This window comes from Eptesicus fuscus, chromosome 3 (genome assembly GCF_027574615.1).
Source record: "Eptesicus fuscus isolate TK198812 chromosome 3, DD_ASM_mEF_20220401, whole genome shotgun sequence".
NCBI lineage: Eukaryota > Metazoa > Chordata > Mammalia > Chiroptera > Vespertilionidae > Eptesicus > Eptesicus fuscus.
This window is the reverse complement of record NC_072475.1, coordinates 41,978,226-41,995,275: the sequence shown is the minus strand read 5'-3', so window position 1 is coordinate 41,995,275 and position 17,050 is coordinate 41,978,226. Positions and strand designations below refer to the sequence as shown.

Genomic DNA, 17,050 nt, shown 5'->3' with positions numbered 1-17,050 from the left:
CTGGAAAAGAGCAGCTGGAGAAGTAAGAGGACCATGAAGAAAATGGTACTCCACAAGCTAAAGGAGTTTCAAGAGGGATTAAAGCAATTTATAATGTCAAATTCTAAAGAGAGATCAAGCTGGATAAAGACTGAAAAGAGGTGTCTAACAAATAACAAACAGAAGGTCAGTGATGACCTGATTGAGAGGAGTTTCAGGAGAGTGACTGGAGCAGAAGTCAGAGGAGTGAACTGCAGTTGAAGAAGTGGAGACATCACCCCTTTTTCAAAGAAGTTTGGAGTTTCTCAGAAAGATGAGAACCTGTACAAATAATACATATTGTTCAGGTAATGACATTCCTAGTGATGGGTACTAACATGCAGTAACAAGTAAGTGAAAGACAATATGAGGGACAGAAGTTGATTTCAGAGTTGTAAAATAAAGGATTCCTCACAAAATAAATATCTGCTATTATAATAGTCTGTAAATTCAATTGTTTTTTTTCTACTTGCCTCCTAAAGAAAGGTGATATAGCAATCTTTTATATAGATTTGTTCCACTGTATAAAATGGATTGGTCCCCTTCAAAATTGGAAGTAACTTTTTGTAAATCAAGTAATTAAATGAATCAGAAAAAGTATTTATTATCTTTATCTAACCTAATTAGCCGGAGGCTCCAATATGTTCATTCAGGTCATTTCTTTGTAAATAACATCTACACTAATAAAAGAGAACCATGCAAATTGACCGTCACTTCACGATGCCCACCAGCCAATCAGGAGTGAGTATGCAAAATAACCTAACAAAGATGGCGGCGTCCCCGCCCCCCAGCAGCTCCTGGCCTCTGGGCAGCACGCATACAGGCACAGAGTGGCCGGGTGGGGTGCGATGCCTGCTATGAGGGGGAGGAGGGAGGGTGGAGGGCGGAGGGAGCTACAGGAGCGGCGCTCCGGCTGGAGTGAAGACGGAAGGCAGCGGCCAGAGTGAAGGCCTGGGTCCTGGGTGGTGGAGGAAAACCGGTGCCGGCAGCCAGGGGAAGGAAGGCCTATTGCATGAATCTTCGTGCAATGGGCCTCTAGTTAATAATAAATGACTTATTTTGATTTTACAACATATATCCCTTGGTGCCTATTCTAATCCCATGAGATATGCAGAATAGGTATTATCAGCCCTATTTCACCCCAAAACATTCTTCTGCTACAAGGGACTCTGTTTGGAAGAATGAGAGATTTTCCTTGGAGGGATACTGTGCATCCAGAAAAGCTGTGGAATATCCCTGGAGCTGTTTAGCTTTCTTAATACATTTAAAAACCTTGGCCTCTCCACATTCTTAAACTCAGCCCAAGTCTCTGAACAGTCTTTAAAAAAAGAACAGGAACTTAGAAAAAATCAGTACACTTACAGAATAAAATTGTATTTTTTTGTCCTTTGTTAAACCATTAACAATTACTTTTTAAAAAACTCGAGTCAGCTTTTTTGTTTTATTGAGATATAATTGTACAATATTTAATTGCATTCCTACACTTAACATAACATACATTTTCCAAATTCTGTATAATGATATAATTTTTATAATCAGAAAAAAATTTAAAAATTGAGATTGACATTAAATATAGTAACTATGGCAATGAGAAAAGATCTGAAGGTTGGGTTTTATATCTGAGAATCCACTCAATGTACATGAGCTTACTTACTCCACCTCTATATTTCATGTTGTCTGTTAGTCTGCCAAAGTCTTTAGCTCCTTTTTATCCAAAGACTCTCTGGGAAGAAAAGTGGAATGCTTTGGGACCCTACAAAGGCTACAAGAAATTAGTAGAAATATGTTGAGACATGCACAGTTGCAAAGACCCTTTGCAACACCCTCTGACAGTTCAGAACAATAACAAAGAATGAATCTAGTCGTCACTGGGAGAGACATTTAAAACAAATCTTAAATTATATAAAATCTACATGCAACAATACATATAAATGACTACACTGAAATTATCTTCAGGATGTTTCAAATATGTTAAAAACAAAAACTTTTGTTAATTATATTGTAGTTAATTTGTAAACAGTTTTCTCACCTTCGTGGCCTAGTCCTTGGGGACATCATTTCATTCCCAAGTATGTGGTACCGCCTTGCTTCATGCAACAACTGATAACACTCAGGAGAATTCTGGATCAATTGGTCCACCTCAACTGTTTGAACGAAGTAGTTAGGATGCAACAGAGGGAGTCTCACATGTGTCAGGAGCTCATGTAATAGTGGTCTTCTCAGATCAACAGCACGATAGACCCAACGCATGACAGCTTCAAAAACCATCTCCTCTTTACTAATAACAAGTTCATCACTACAAATATAATCAATAAGTTCATCTTTGTCAAGCTCAAGAAACTCTTCATGCTGGGACACATCCTCAAAAGTCTGTAATGCAAAAGTCTTGCATTTTGTGAAGAGTGTTTTGAGTGAATGGGTATCAGCAAAGCGCTGAATTCCTAAGCAATTACAAGGGTCAAGTTGCTCCTCCAAGAACTTGGCACATGCATCACGGAGAACACTGATCTGAAAGAGGCTTGATGTTTCAAAGATATACTGTACATTCTCTGTAGTGATCTTCACCTTTCCAGTATACACATACTGCAAAAAACATTCCATAGCTTCAGCTAAAATACCATTGATTTCAACCAACATTTCTCGGCTTTCCCTGTGGTCATTACAAAACATAGCTCTGAAGTAGCTACTACAGGCTGACAGAACAGCTCTATGGCAAGGAAATTCTTTCCCTTCCACACAAATGATAACATCTGTGAATAATCGGTTATCTCGGAATTCATTAAATATCTGGAGTATGTTTTCAGCATGGGATGATCCTGAAGAGAAGTCAAAAAATTCATGGCCTGTCAGAGATTTAGGGTCCATTTCAAAGACTTTACGCTTAGTTGCTGGGGAATCACGCACCCCGAGATCCTCTCTGTTTAGTCTTCGTCCTAATATTAGGACCATCGTTACATCAGTTGACTATATAACTGTTGAGAAATGACTGTTAGGGATCTTTACGTGGCTAAAAGTGAAAAAAACAAACAAACAGTGAAAACATTTTAATAAGTAAAACATTCAGTATTCCAATTATATAATTTCATTTTGATGTAACACTGCAACAATATCGTGTAATATATTTCATGTAGGGTATAGAGCACTACTTCGTTTTAATAAACATTGATAAATAAAAATTGCATTTGTACAATTAGACCCCCCAGGTGAAAGGATACCATGTACTTTGTGAATTACTAATGACCTCTGTCTTTCCTTTTACACAGCTGGGTTTTATCCACTGACTATAAAGGTAAGTCAGAATACTGTAAGACAGAGAACTTGACTATATTCAGAATCCTAAAATAAGTGTATATTATCTTAATATACTAGTGTTGCTAAATAGGAATTCAATTATATTTATTAATGGTCTTTAAAAATATGTATATTGTTTGACTAGCAAGTCCTTTTCCAGCATTACTAAGGAAATAACAGGATATGTAGAAAGATTTATCTACAGAGATGTCCAATGCTGTATTTTTTAAAATACATTTTATTGATTTCAGAGAGGAAGGGAGAGAGAGAAGGAGAGATAGAAACATCAATGATGAGAGAGAATCATTGACCAGCTGCCTTCTACACTCCCCCACTGGGGACTGAGCCCACAAACCGGGCATGTGCCCTTGACTGGAATCAAACCCAGGACCCGTCAGTCCTGAGGCTGATGCTCTATCCACTGAGCCAAACCAGCTAGGGCCCCAATGCTGTTTTAATAAAAAATACTTAAAACAACCTAATGACCTAAATAGGGGGTTAAACCGAAGTACATCTTAAGGATGGAACACAGTCTATGCAGCCTTTAAAAATTATGTAGACTAGCCCGGCCAGTGTTGTTCAGTGGTTGAGCATCAACCTATGAACCAGGTGGTCACAGTTCGATTCCAGGTCAGAGCACATGCCGGGTTTTGGGCTCGATCCCCAGTAGGAGGCGTGCAGGAGGCAGATGATCAATGATTCTGATAATTGAAGTTTCTCTCTCTCGTTTCCTCTTCTTTTTTTCTCTGAAATCAATAAAAATACATTTTAAAAAATTATGTAGACTATTTAATGACATGGGAAAAATTAACTAGAGAGTAAGTGAAAAGCAGATCATAAAACATATGCTAAAGAAATAGAAAAATTTATGAATCAGTGCATCTAGAGATAGAAAAAAGGAGGCACATATGCCAAAATCTGAAGTGATTTGTTTTGTTTTCCTCTATTTTCCCCTAAATGTCCACTATAAATAGAAAATAATTTGTTTTTAAACCTCCCTCAGAAGTGACTATGGATAGGTAACTAATGAATTGAGGCATTGGGTTATAGCTGTCAATTCTCTTAAATTTTAATTTTTAAGGTGGTTCTTCCCCTACTTGCTTTTCACACCTTAAGTTGATATATGACCCAAAATGTATTTATCATTGGCTTAAGAGCACTCACGGTAGCTCTCATCTATTCCCGTGCCCTCAGAATTTCATACACAATCACTTATAAAGGTCCCAGCTGCTTCCTGAAATATTTCAACAGTCAGATATCCAGACCAAATGATGGTAGCATGAAGAAGGCTTAACATTATAGAAAACAGTATGGAAGTTCCTAAAAAAATTAAATATAGAACTATCACATGATCTAGCAATTCCACTTCTGGGTATTTTTCTGAAGAAATCCAAAATACTAATTTGAAAAGATATATGCACCCCTATGATCACTGCAGCATTATAGAATCTCCCTTTTGGATAAAAGGGACAAGTTTTTCTTACATAAATGAAAAGATACTCTGTGTTCTGCATTCAATAACCTTACTGTGTTGGTTTTCTATCTTACTGTATTCACTTTGGGGTAGCACATTGAGTGAGTCAAGTATCAATACAAGGCTGATTAAAACTCGTGTGCTCTCCCTCCTGGGAGCACACGTTCGGGCCTTTGCCTGCCCTTCCTCCCTCACAGGCACGCATCTCCTAAACTCTAAGGGATCCCACTGAGACTTGCAACCAGGGGAACCATGGAGCAGCGGGCAGCTTGTCCTGGGTTAACCCCCTGAACCTGTCTCCAAGGCCCCCTTTTTCTGACTTTGCAGTGAGCTGACAGCAGCCAGCCTGGGCTCACTTCGTTCGCTGTGGCTTTTATTTCTCAGTGAGCCGAAGCAACCCCACCTCGGCTCATTACTAAGTGACTCTGCCTAGGCTCTCCTGTTGCTTCTTCTGTGCTAAGTCCCTCCTTGTTTCAATGTCCTCAGCTTTAATAAACTACTCTCAAAAATTTAAAAACACACACAAAACCCCCAAAACTTTATAGGAGTTAAGGATCTGTCTTTTTATGATATTTTCTGCCCCTTATTCTCATAGCTGGTTCCTTAATTACTGACCGACAAGAGCTCTTTCATGTCTTTTACCCAACGTAAAACTGAGAATCCTGGATTAGAACAATTGTAAAAATCACCTGCTGTTATAAAGTACTCAACAGCAACAAGATACCTGTCTACTGCTTTGTTTGTAAGTGGCTGTCTCTTAGACCTGGGCTGTTTCCTTCTGAGCAGCTTTGGCTTGGCTTTTGGACATCCTGACTTCTCTGGACTTTCTGGGAACTCTCCCATTAACCAGTCTCCACAAAGCATAAAATATAAACTCTTCCTAGGTGACAGGGTGGGTAAATGATTTGCATAGAAGGATCTTAGAAATATGAGATGCATTCCAAAGTTTATCTTTTGGGCTTCTATATGTTAATTTATTAGCCTTTGTTTTCCCATTTTACACAAATCAAGTATTTTATTTTTAACTAGTAATGGAAAAAGCAAGAAATCAATTTGGCATCTCTGGACAAAACAAGAGGAAAATGTTTGTTCCAGGAAAATTTAATTAGAAAAGTACACTGAGTGGCCAGATTATGATGATCTCTGAACGCATAATAATCTGGCCACTCACTGTGTGTGTGTGTGTGTGTGTGTGTGTGTGTGTGTGTGTGTGTGTGTATTAGAGGCCCAATGCAATGAATTCGTGCATGGGTGGGATCTGGCTAGCCTGGCCAGGGGGAGGGGACATGGGCGGTTGGCCGGCCTGCCTGATGAACTACTGGTCGAGGGGACAATCTGCATATTAGCCTTTTATTATATAGGATATACACTGAGTGGCCAGATTATTATGCGTTCAGAGATCATAATAATCTGGCCACTCCGTGTATATCTAGGTAAGTTAGTGGATGCAAGGGTGATCAGACGGTCGTGTCAATGACTTCTGCCCATATCACATGATTTGTCTAGTAAAGCTACTAACTTTTTTTTTTCTCTCTCATTTCTTCAGGGGTTTTATTTCTGGAGGTACATTGTCACTTGAAGGAAAGACTTTTCTTAACAGAATTTTTTTTTTTAATTGAATTGATTTTTAGAGAGAGAGGAAGGGAGAGGCAAGAGAGAAACATTGATGTGAGAGTGGAACATCGATTGGCTGCCTTCTGCATGCCCCACACCAGGGCTCCAGCCCGTAACTCAGTCATGTGCCCTGAATGAGAATCGAACTGGCAACCTTTCAGTGCACTGGATGACGCCCAACCAATTGAGCCACACTGGTCAGTGTTAAGGATACTGTAAGGTTTATTTCCAGCTGCAAAACTCATAAATGTTGTAGACCTAGTTTCTGATTGTTAAGTAAATTTAAAATTAGATGTATTTGATTTATGTCCCAGAAAAATGAGTGGAGATAACTTATTTTAGTGTCTCTAAGTCTGGAGAAAAATGCTGAAGGGGGACTGAGAGTATCAGGAAACGGTGGAAAGGACTGGGTAAATACTTTATTTAGTAGTGGAAACGACCGTGAGGTTGCCTTCCTTTATGATCTTGAGGACAGAACTGTTCCTTGTGATTCTTACTGACCTAAGTGACCCCTGGTTCAAGAAAGTAAAATGGTTTAAATCTTCAAATAACTATGTTTAAATAGTTTATAAATATTATAAATACCTTTTTAGCATTTGCTTGATCAAAGCCTCAGTCAAAATATTTGTGTTGTCTCAATTTCCACACCTAAAATAAATGGAGAACAGCAGCAACATATAAATCAGATATGAATCACTTATACTGGTAGATGGCAGGATTTACTAATATGTTAAAAAATGTTTTTAGTTGATTTTAGTTTCTAACTGGAAGTTTACTTTTGTATAGAAAATCATTACTGAATAACAATTCCTGAAAGCAAATTGCTATTTTACATACAAATTAGTTTCGTTATTTGTCAACTTCTTTACTTGACAATTTTATCCTGCAGTAAGGTTTATTGAGTGAAAGATGAGTAAACACTGGCATCAACAGCAAGCTAATGGTGACAGTAAGATGAGAAAAATAGATATCCTGTGATAATTCTGCATTGGATATTTGAAGAATGTCTGGTAATAGATATCAGATCTGAGTTTGGAGCCATTAAATAATTCTGAGTTGGTCTATCAATATTACCAAAAGTAAACAATTTAGTCATTATATATTATATAACCATGGAATATATTTCAGAAAAATCTCAAGTATTGGGGAAATAATGAACAACATAGACTGATGAACAAGAACAGACCCAGAAACAAGGAGGCATGGATCAGACTGTCGGGCCTCGGGGGGAGGGTAGGTAAGGGTGGGGGTAAAGGGGGAAATCAACCAAAGGACTTGTGTGCAGGCATATGAGCCTCACCAGCAGTTAAGGACAACAGGGGGGTGGGGGCATGTGTGGGGAGGGGTGTGGGATGGGAATGGGGGGACGAGGACAAATATGTGATACCTTAATCAATAAAGAAATTTAAAAAAAAAGAAAAATCTCAAGTATTCTAGGTAATTCAGGAAAAAGTTCATTTTAAAATCCACAGTAATTAGATTATCAATATAGTATCTCCAAGTTTATAAAATAATTTTTAATCTTTTAATATAAATGTATTATTTCTTTTGCTTTGTTGAAGCTTATATAGATGTAGTACCTATAGAAATTAACTAATTTGGCATAACTCCGTTTTTTGGGGGAGGGTAGAAGGGGAATAGAGGAACGCTTAAGCATTCTTAAGAGAAAATACTAGCACCTTGAACTGTGCACAGAATAGCAATTGAACACTAATGGACCTGGTTTCTGGCCCATCCTATCTAATAAAAGAGTAATATGCAAATTGACCATACCTCTGCTACACACACAAGCCACACCCACCAGCCAATCAGAAGTGAGTATGCAAATTAACCCAACCAAGATGGCTGTGGCCACAGAGGGAGCAGGAGGCTTGGGTTTCCCTGGCAATGGAGGAAGCCAAACTTTCCGCCTGCCCTGGCCTCCGCTTAAGGCTACAAAGTTTCAATTATAGAAGATAAATAAATCCCAACAAAAATGGTGGCAGTCACAGAGCTGGAGAGAGCAGGAGGCTTGGGTTGCCCTCAGCGATGGAGGAAGCCAAGCTTTCCACCTGCCCTGGCCTGCCTTGGCCTCCACTTAAGGCTACAAAGTTTCAATTATAGAAGATAAATAAATCCCAGATACCAGGGCCTCTGCTTGGGTCGCCGGAGGGCATGGCCAGCCTGCAAACCACCATAGGCCCCTCACCCAGGTCGCCCCACCCCCCAAGGGAACCCCCACCCTGATCCGGGACACCCTTTAGGGCAAACCAGCCGGCCCCGACCTGTGCACCAGGCCTCTATCCTATCTAATAAAAGAATAATATGCAAACTGACCATCACTCCAACACACAAGATGGCCAGCAGGGGAGGGCAGGTGGGAGGGACCAGGCCTGCAAGGGAGGGCAGTTGTGGGCAATCAGGCCTGCAAGGGAGGGCAGTTGGGGGCGATCAAGCCTGCAGGGGAGGGCAGTTAGGGGTGACCAGGCCTGCAGGGGAGGGCAGTTGTGGGCGATCAGGCCAGCAGGGGAGGGCAGTTGAGAGGGACCAGGCTGGCAGGGAGCAGTTAGGCATCAATCAGGCTGGCAGGGGAGTGGTTAGGGGTCGATCAGGCTGGCAGGCAGAAGCGGTTAGGTGCAATCAGGAAGGTAGGCAGACGAGCAGTTGGGAGCCAGCAGTCCTGGATCCTGGTGGGATTGGGCCTAAACGGGCAGTCGGACATCCCTCTCACAATCCAGGACTGCTGGCTCCCAACTGCTCGCCTGCCTGCCTTCCTGATTGCCCCTAACTGCTTCTGTCTGCCAGCCTGATCAACCGGGATTGGGCCTAAACGCGCAGTCGGACATCCCTCGAGGGGTCCCAGATTGGAGAGGGTGCAGGCTGGGTTGAGGGACACCCCCCCCCCCCCCCAAGCACCGGGCCTCTAGTATATCTATAAATAGAACTCATAAATTCTCAAGACCAAGTTATGGACTATTGATTTTTTTCTACAGAAATACATGAACACACGTCTCTATACCCTGATTTGCGATGATTGTGAGGTGACTGTTATCTAGCATGTTTCTTTACTTGTAGAACGCAGGCTAACTTGTGTGTACCTTTGGTAAAGACTATCTCAAATTGGTCAGATCAGGGGATTGTTAATCCTAGCTAAATGCTTCTTCCCAATGGCAATAAGATTCTGAGCCAACACAGGTATTCAGCTCAATTCAAGAAACATTTACAAAGAGCCTATCCTTCGTCTGGCACTGGGGTTGCAAATACTGGATTCAGATCCAATTTTAGACTTTGGGATTGGCTAATATAAGAACCAGACAAGAACTCAAAGACTGATATTAAAATAGATTAGATTCATTTTCTCAGTGTTTCTCTAACAGAAAACACAGGTGCAGACTGGAATAGATTCTCTCATGACTGATCTGATCTAGAATTATACCTTAAGGCAGCGATTTTCAACCGGTGTGCTGCAAGAATTTTTAAAACATGCAATACCTGACTATTCAGTCAGGGGCACTGACCTCCTTTGCCTTAGATTGCCAAATAAGAAAAATGACAACAGCCAATACAACAAGAGCCATCCAGTATGAATGAATAAATAAAAAAAATTATACCTTTTTTTTGGTCAGATTGGCAAAAAAATAATGTATTTTTTTCGTGTGCTGCAGAATTTTAGTAATTAGCTTGTGTGCCACAAGATGAAAAAGGTAGAAAATTGCTGCCTTAAGAAGTAGAAGGGCAAGACAATTCATCTGGACATTTTCTGCAGGGTTTTTAGCTAATACTTACGGGACACAGGGGGTCAGCATACAAAGTCCCAAGAAGATGTATACTATCAGAATTAATCTAGAGTGTAGCTGTGCTGCAACCAAACTTATTTTTCCTTTAGAATGCAGGAATTCTATACAAAGAAAGAAATTACAATCAGCCTTAAAGATAGTACAGATTAATGAGGGGCTTATAAAGACTAATAAATACCAGAAAAAAAGGAGATCAACAACATTTTTTATTAACACAGTCATTGTAACATGCAGTAGAGAATTGCCACATGCTATGCTCTACACAACTTCATTTTCTCAAATTTAACCTTGAGTGAAAAAATAGCAGAGCCAACAGAAGACCAACCAAAAAGAGGTTTATCTTTAAAGATACATAGTAAGTCAAAAGAAGGAAGAAAACAACTGCAACAAAATAAATCCATTATGTTAAAATAACTAGAAAATTGTATTTAACATGATACTGTGTAAAACTAAGCAATTTTTATAAATTTCTGATATTTTCACAAAAGTTAGCTAATTTATTTGAACCATTATATTTAAATTTATGCTCTTAAATTTTCAATTTAAAGGTTTACTTTTGGAGCAGTGATTCCTGAACCAAGTTCTATAAATGGAATATTTAAAGTCCAGTCTGAAAGCTGCTATTTTCAAAATTTTTAATTTCTTAATGGAACCACCAAGAACATATTTACCCACTTAAGATATCAGAAATAAACTAAAACCTTACATTTCTTTGCCTAGAATTATAGCAACTAGTGATTATCCTTTGTTTACTAGAACCTCAAATGGTCAATACATTATGACTTTGATTAATGAAAGAGAAATAAGAAGTATATGATGATGAAAAATTTAGGAGTGTTTAAACAATGTCAGACTAAACCATATGATTCTATAACTAAAAAAGAATACTATCTTTTCCCAAATTACAGAATCAAAAAATTGAATTTCTCCACTCAGTGTTTCTCTTCCTTGCCTTAAAAATTTTGGCTATTAATATTCCTCAAAGGAAGAAAAACAAATCATTAATCATCAGACATAATACCTGGTATTAAACTGTCCTATTGAGTCTACTCATGCTTCTCACTAGACTTGACATGTAAACTTAACTTCATTGGCTTTATCTTGCTAACATGTTTCTTTTAGGTATTTAATGCATTGTTTTATTTTAAAACTAGAGGCCCGGTGCACGAAATTCGTGCACGGAGGGGGGTTGTCCCTCAGCCCAGCCTGTACCCTCTCCAATCTGGGACCCCTCAAGGGATGTCCGACTGCCCGTTTAGGCCCGATCCCTGGGATCGGGCCTAAACGGGCAGTCGGACATCCATCTCACAATCCAGGACTGCTGGCTCCCAACTGCTTGCCTGCCTGCCTGCCTGCCTGCCAGCCTGATTACCCCCTAACCACTCTGCTGCCAGCCTGTTTGCCCCCAACTTCCCTCCTCTGCCGGCCTGGTCACCCCTAACTGCCCTCTCCTGCAGGGTTGATCACCTCCAACTGCCCTCCCTTGCAGGCCTGGTCCCTCTCAACTGCCCTCCCTTGCAGGCCGGGTGCCTCCCAACTGCCCTCTCCTGCTGGCCATCTTGTGGTGGCCATCTTGTGTCCACATGGGGGCAGGATCTTTGACCACATGGGGGCAGCTATATTGTGTGTTGCAGTGATGATCAATCTGCATAGTACTCTTTTATTAGATAGGACAGAGGCCTGGTACAGGGGTGGGGGCCAGCTGGTTTGCCCTGAAGGGTGTCCCTGATCAGGGTGGGGTTCCCTTGGGGTGTGGGGCGGCCTGAGAGAGGGGCCTGTGGTGGTTTGCAGGCGGGCCACGCCCCCTGGCAATGCAAGCGGAGGCCCTGGTATCTGGAATTTATTTTCCTTCTACAATTGAAACTTTGTAGCCTGGAGCAGAGCCAAGCCTGGGGCTCCCTCCGAGGCCTGCAGCCATTTGTGTTGGGGTTATAATTGAAACTTTGTTGCCTTAAGGGGGTGGGCCCAGCCAGGGTGTGCGGAAAGCTTTGCTTCCTCTGTTGCCGGCGGCAACCCTGGCCTGCTCTCTCAAGCTCCATTCTGCCGCCATTTGTTTGAATTTGTTTACCTTCTATAATTGAAACTTTGTAGCTTGAGTGGAGGCTTAGGCCTGCAACGGCTGGCAGAAAGCTTGGCTTCCTCTGTTACCTAGGAAACCTTGCTCTCTGTGGCTGTAGCCATCTTGGTTTGGGTTAATTTGCATACTCGCTCTGATTGGATGGTGGGCGTGGCTTGTGGGTATGGTCAATTTGTATATTTGTCTATTATTAGATAGGATTGAAAGACCTATAGATATATAATATATAGTTTCTGTTAGAATTATGTTTTCTACTAGAGGCCCAGTGCATGAAATTTGTGCACCGGGGGGGTGGGGGTGTTGGGGGTGGTGGTGGTGGTGTCCCTCATCCCGGCCTGCATCCTCTTGCAATCTGGGACCCCTCGGGGAATGGGATGTCAGGCCTAAATGGGCAGTCGGACATCCCTCTCGCCATCCAGGATGCTGTATTCACCAGTGACCATACTTTTCATACAGGTGAAAGGCATCTTGCTGTTGTATGGGCAGCTACATTTTTTTGCCCTAGTTATGAAAAGTAGTACATAACATGATCCTTCTGAGGCAGTAGTGCCATTTTCCCCATCTTATGGGTGGAAAAACTGAAGCAGAGAGAAGTTAAGTAATTGGCTTTGTCACACAGTTATAAGTGTCAGAATAAAGGCTGATCACAAAATGTGCAAGCCAGAGTCCATGCATGTCATTGCTGCATCATCCTGTTTTTTCAGTGTTAGAGTAGCCTTGTCAGGTTTTAATTTTTAAATCTATGAGACTGTTCCCAATATATAGGGTAGGGTCCCTAGGACTGGCCGGCAATCAGGGCCATCTGTGGGGTGACCAGTGGGTGGGGCAATCAGGGGCCCCCTGCTGGCACCTGCCTTGGCTAGTGACCTGGCACCACCTGCTGGCTGGCCTCGCCCCCCGATTGCCGACTGGTTGCCTCTCTCTCAAGCATCTGCCCCCTGGTGGTCAGTGTGCATCATAGTGACTGGTCATTCTGATTTGCATATTAGGGTTTTATTATATAGGATTAGACTTATGCTTTCTGTTCTCTTATTAGAATTACTGAAGTCTGCAAGGACACTATCAATGCTCTGCCACTTGAACAAATTTGAGATCTAATATTTAAAATGACTTCTCTATGTATAAAAGCTTTCATAAGTCAAGTGATTTTTATTTACCTTAGGTGACACAAATAACTTTTAGAAACGACTGAATAGGTAAAGCCTAATTTAAACACTAATTTAGTAAACTTTAAGATGTGCCCAAATCTGAAAAACTGTAGCCCTTATGTGAGTTTAAGCAGTGACAAACCCGTCAATTAAAAAAAAAGTTTAGCTACTGTTTTTAATAGAATAGGGTCTTAAAAAGTATATACAAAATAACTGCAGCCGCTTATTTAAGAAATAGCAAAAAGCATTAAGGATTTAGCAACTTGGATAAAAGCTAAGAAAGTTTGAATTAAAGCTGATAGCTCTAACTCAGAATACTAATTCTTCTTCCTGTTTAGAGACTAGTCACAGGCTTTGTCTGGATAAGCAGTCTTTTGAATGGTGGTTTTATTTTTTAAAAAGGTTTGCATTTTTTATTTATTTAGATAGGTTTTTAAAAGCCCTGAATGTGCACATAGGATCAGTTTGGGATCATAGAAGCTGCTCCTTATGGTGGTCATCTACACTTCTATTTAAAAAATATATTAAAATGCATAACCAATGAGAATTGTTCATATTCAAGTCCTGCTTTACCCAGATGGCTCAATCAACCTCCTACAGAAATGCATTAAGTTTTGGGTCAATTCCTATGGATTTATAGGAAAAGAAAACCTGATAAAACCCAAGCACTATTTCCAGAATCTCCCCATGAGATCAGGAAAACCGCATCTTCTACACACTATGGCTAAAATGAACGTTTTGGTAGATTTATTACAGGCACAGTCACTTACAATTTCAAAACAAGACATTTGCTGCTCTGGCTGGTGTGGCTACGTGGTTTAAAGCGACGCCCCTCACATCGAAGGGTCGGTCGCAGATTCCCGTCAAGGGCTTGTACCTGGGTTGCAGGTTCATTCGGACCCCATCATGGGGGAGGCAAACAATTATTGTGTCTCACATTGATGTTCCTCTCTCTCTTCCACTCTCTCACTCACTCTCTGCTCCTCCTACTTCTCCCTCCCTCCCACTTTCCCTAAATAACAATGGAAAAAAACATACTGAGGTGAGGATTAACAAACAAACAAAAACACATTTGCAATTTGCTCTCACAAATCCTGAATTATCATAGGGATTAATACCTAGAAAAGTGAGCTATAACCCGCCCCCCCCCCCAAAAAAAAAAAAACCAACAAAGAAAACAACGAATTTAAACGGAGGTATAGAAGAATCTTTAACTTTTAGGAGGATATCCTCAAAGGATACCTAATATTTTAGAATTATAACTTTACACCTTGGTCGACAGCAGGCAGATTTTAAATCTATTTTACGTATCTAATAAAAATCAACCTCAGCTGGTGGACCTAAACAGTCTGCAGCTGCACATACTGAGACGTGATCTTTAAAAAGCTGCTCGGGAGTGCGAGAAATTAGTCATTAAAATCCATCAAACTAGTGTCCAGTCCCTGCCTGGGGGGTGCCCCGAGGCACCCTAAAATGCGGCGTTAGGGCCCTCACTTAGCTATTCAACACGTTAAGCGCCATGGCAGTCACCGGTGACTAACACTATACTTTCCGTCCGGACCGGCCAGTCACCGGTGCCGCCAGCATAGCGGTGAAATCGGATACCGAGGGCTAAACGGAGAGGAAGACAAAACAGGCTTGGCGCTTAAAGTGTTAAACCTTGTTTACAAATCATCAAGAACAAATTCGCAAGAGGACTTCCTGCCCAACACTGTGGCAGATAAGGCGCCACTTCAACGGGCCTAATTTTGCGGCCCCGGAGGGCGGGCCGCGGCTGCGGTTCCCTGAGGACACAGAACCCGCCTCAGGTTCTAGCAGAGGCTGCGGGGCTCAGCCAAGGGCGACCCGGAAGGGTCCTTCCCCGCGGGAGCGCGTGCCGCCGGCTCCGCTCGGGCCGAGGCTGCAGAGGAGCGCAGAGCGCGCCCTCGCGCGTCCTCCAGATCACCTTCGAGGGGGCGGGGAGGAGCTGCCCCGGCAGGACCACCTAGCGACCAGCCGGCCGCCAATCAACACTCGGAACTCGCCCCCCCCGGGTCCCGCCCCGCCAGCCGCAAGCGCCCAATCCCGACCGCGTTAACAATCGGCGTACGGAACGTCCGGGACTTGGGGGGCGGGGACGTTAGGAACTAAATTAAGAAACCAAGCCTTGGAGTGGTGGGAAGGTGGGGAGGTTAGGCGGGGACTCGGCCGGCGGAACGCCCGCAGCCCCTCCCGCCACGACTCCCCGGGGACGGTCGCTCCAGGGCCGGGTTCTCGGCCCGGGCCCCGCCGCGATCCGTGGTAAACAAAGGCTCGCAGGGGGTTGGGGCGGGGGTAGCGGTCAGGTGACAGGACCGAGCACATTTCGCAAACGCTTTAGTGGGGCTACTCTGGCCCGAACCCACCTTGACCCCGTCAGTCCTCCCCGACAGACAGCGATCGCCCCCCCCCCCCCCCCCAAAAAAAACCACACAAAAAAAAACCACGGAAAGGCTTGATTTGAGGCCTTCGCATTCAGTGCTTCCTTCGATTATGAAAGAGCAGCGCCCCGTTCGAAGCCGGTCGGCAACAGCAGGACCCGTCTCCCCAGCCCCGTTTGCCAGCTGCTCCCGCCCCCGAGGCGACGGGGTGGCCGCCACCTGCTAACCCCAGCCCGGGCGGCCCTGTCCCTCCCAGCCTGGCCCCGGCGGGGCGCGTCAGCATCGCCGCGGTTCCGGGGCGGCAGTGCCAGGAGTCTGGGGTGCCCTCCTTTCAGGACTGTCGTTGCCGAGCGGGGCTAAAGACGCCCTACAGACAGGGGCCCAGCAGCCCCAGGGACGCCCTACAGACCCCCCGCCTCAGACAGGGGCCTAGCAGCCCCAACCGCAATCTCTCCTCGGCGCCCCCGAGTCTGGCCCCGAGAGGCCGGACGCCGCTGGCCTCCCTCCTGCAGACACCCCCGTGGTCGTGACCTCGGTCGCCCCTCCGCCCCCCGGCGCTGGCCGGTTCCTCGCCTTTCGGCCGGTCCCGGAGCTGTCATCCCCGGGTACCTCTCGGCGAAGGCTGGAGGCGGCCAGCAGCAGTGGCGAGCAGCGGCTGCCCCCGCGGTCCGTTAGCGGCTGGCGGCGCAGCGCTCCTTCCAGCCCTGAGGTCTCCTGGAGCCACCAGTCACTGCTGTAGCTCACAACAAAGGAAACATGTGACCGTCCGGGCCAAAACACTGAGCGTCATACACCCCGGGCCAATCCGAGTGGGCTCCCCACTCGCGGGGCACCCTGGGAGATGTAGTTCCTACTGCGGGGGCGACCACTTTGCGAGCGTGACGAGACCCAGTCCAGGGGCTGGTGACTTGGAAATACTTTGTTTTAGTTAGAAACAGGTTAAGGAAATGCATCGTCTTAGGATTCTAATGAGAAACCTGAGTGGTATGTTTATTGCCACGTCCAAGGCAAAAGCACATTTCCATGAAGTCGCAGAACCTTAGAGTGTGCGACGAGGTTTAGATATCTTTTAAATTTGATCCCTTGGTTCCCAGTTGTGAAATCTGAGGGCCTGAAGGGTGAAAGGGACAGAAAGCTTGTGTAGGTGGCGCAGGGAAACCGTCTTTCTGTGTAAATCTGTTACTGTCACCTGCATTAAATCCTGAGTTACCTTTTTATTTTAGATGTACATGCAAATCAAAGTTGTTGCAAAT

The 17,050-nt window shown here is 43.6% G+C and overlaps 1 protein-coding gene across 6 annotated transcripts in view; it reads right to left on the bottom strand.

The window, feature by feature from the left end:
- Nucleotides 1-16,531, bottom strand: part of KLHL24 (kelch like family member 24) — a 50,663-nt gene extending 34,132 nt beyond the window's left edge. For 3 of the 6 annotated variants that reach the window (XM_054713780.1, XM_054713778.1, XM_054713781.1), the window contains exons 1-4: nucleotides 14,169-14,392; nucleotides 10,163-10,274; nucleotides 6,983-7,045; nucleotides 2,048-3,025 (exon numbers count right to left, since the gene is read on the bottom strand). In XM_054713780.1, the coding sequence (XP_054569755.1) occupies nucleotides 2,048-2,967 (920 nt within the window). In that variant the 5' untranslated portion in view covers nucleotides 2,968-3,025; nucleotides 6,983-7,045; nucleotides 10,163-10,274; nucleotides 14,169-14,392. Of the gene's footprint in view, nucleotides 1-2,047; nucleotides 3,026-6,982; nucleotides 7,046-10,162; nucleotides 10,275-14,168; nucleotides 14,393-16,406 lie in introns of those variants that run through there. The other 3 variants (XM_028146670.2, XM_028146672.2, XM_054713779.1) reach the window with 3 other exon arrangements.
- Between the last annotated feature and the right edge of the window lie 519 nt (nucleotides 16,532-17,050).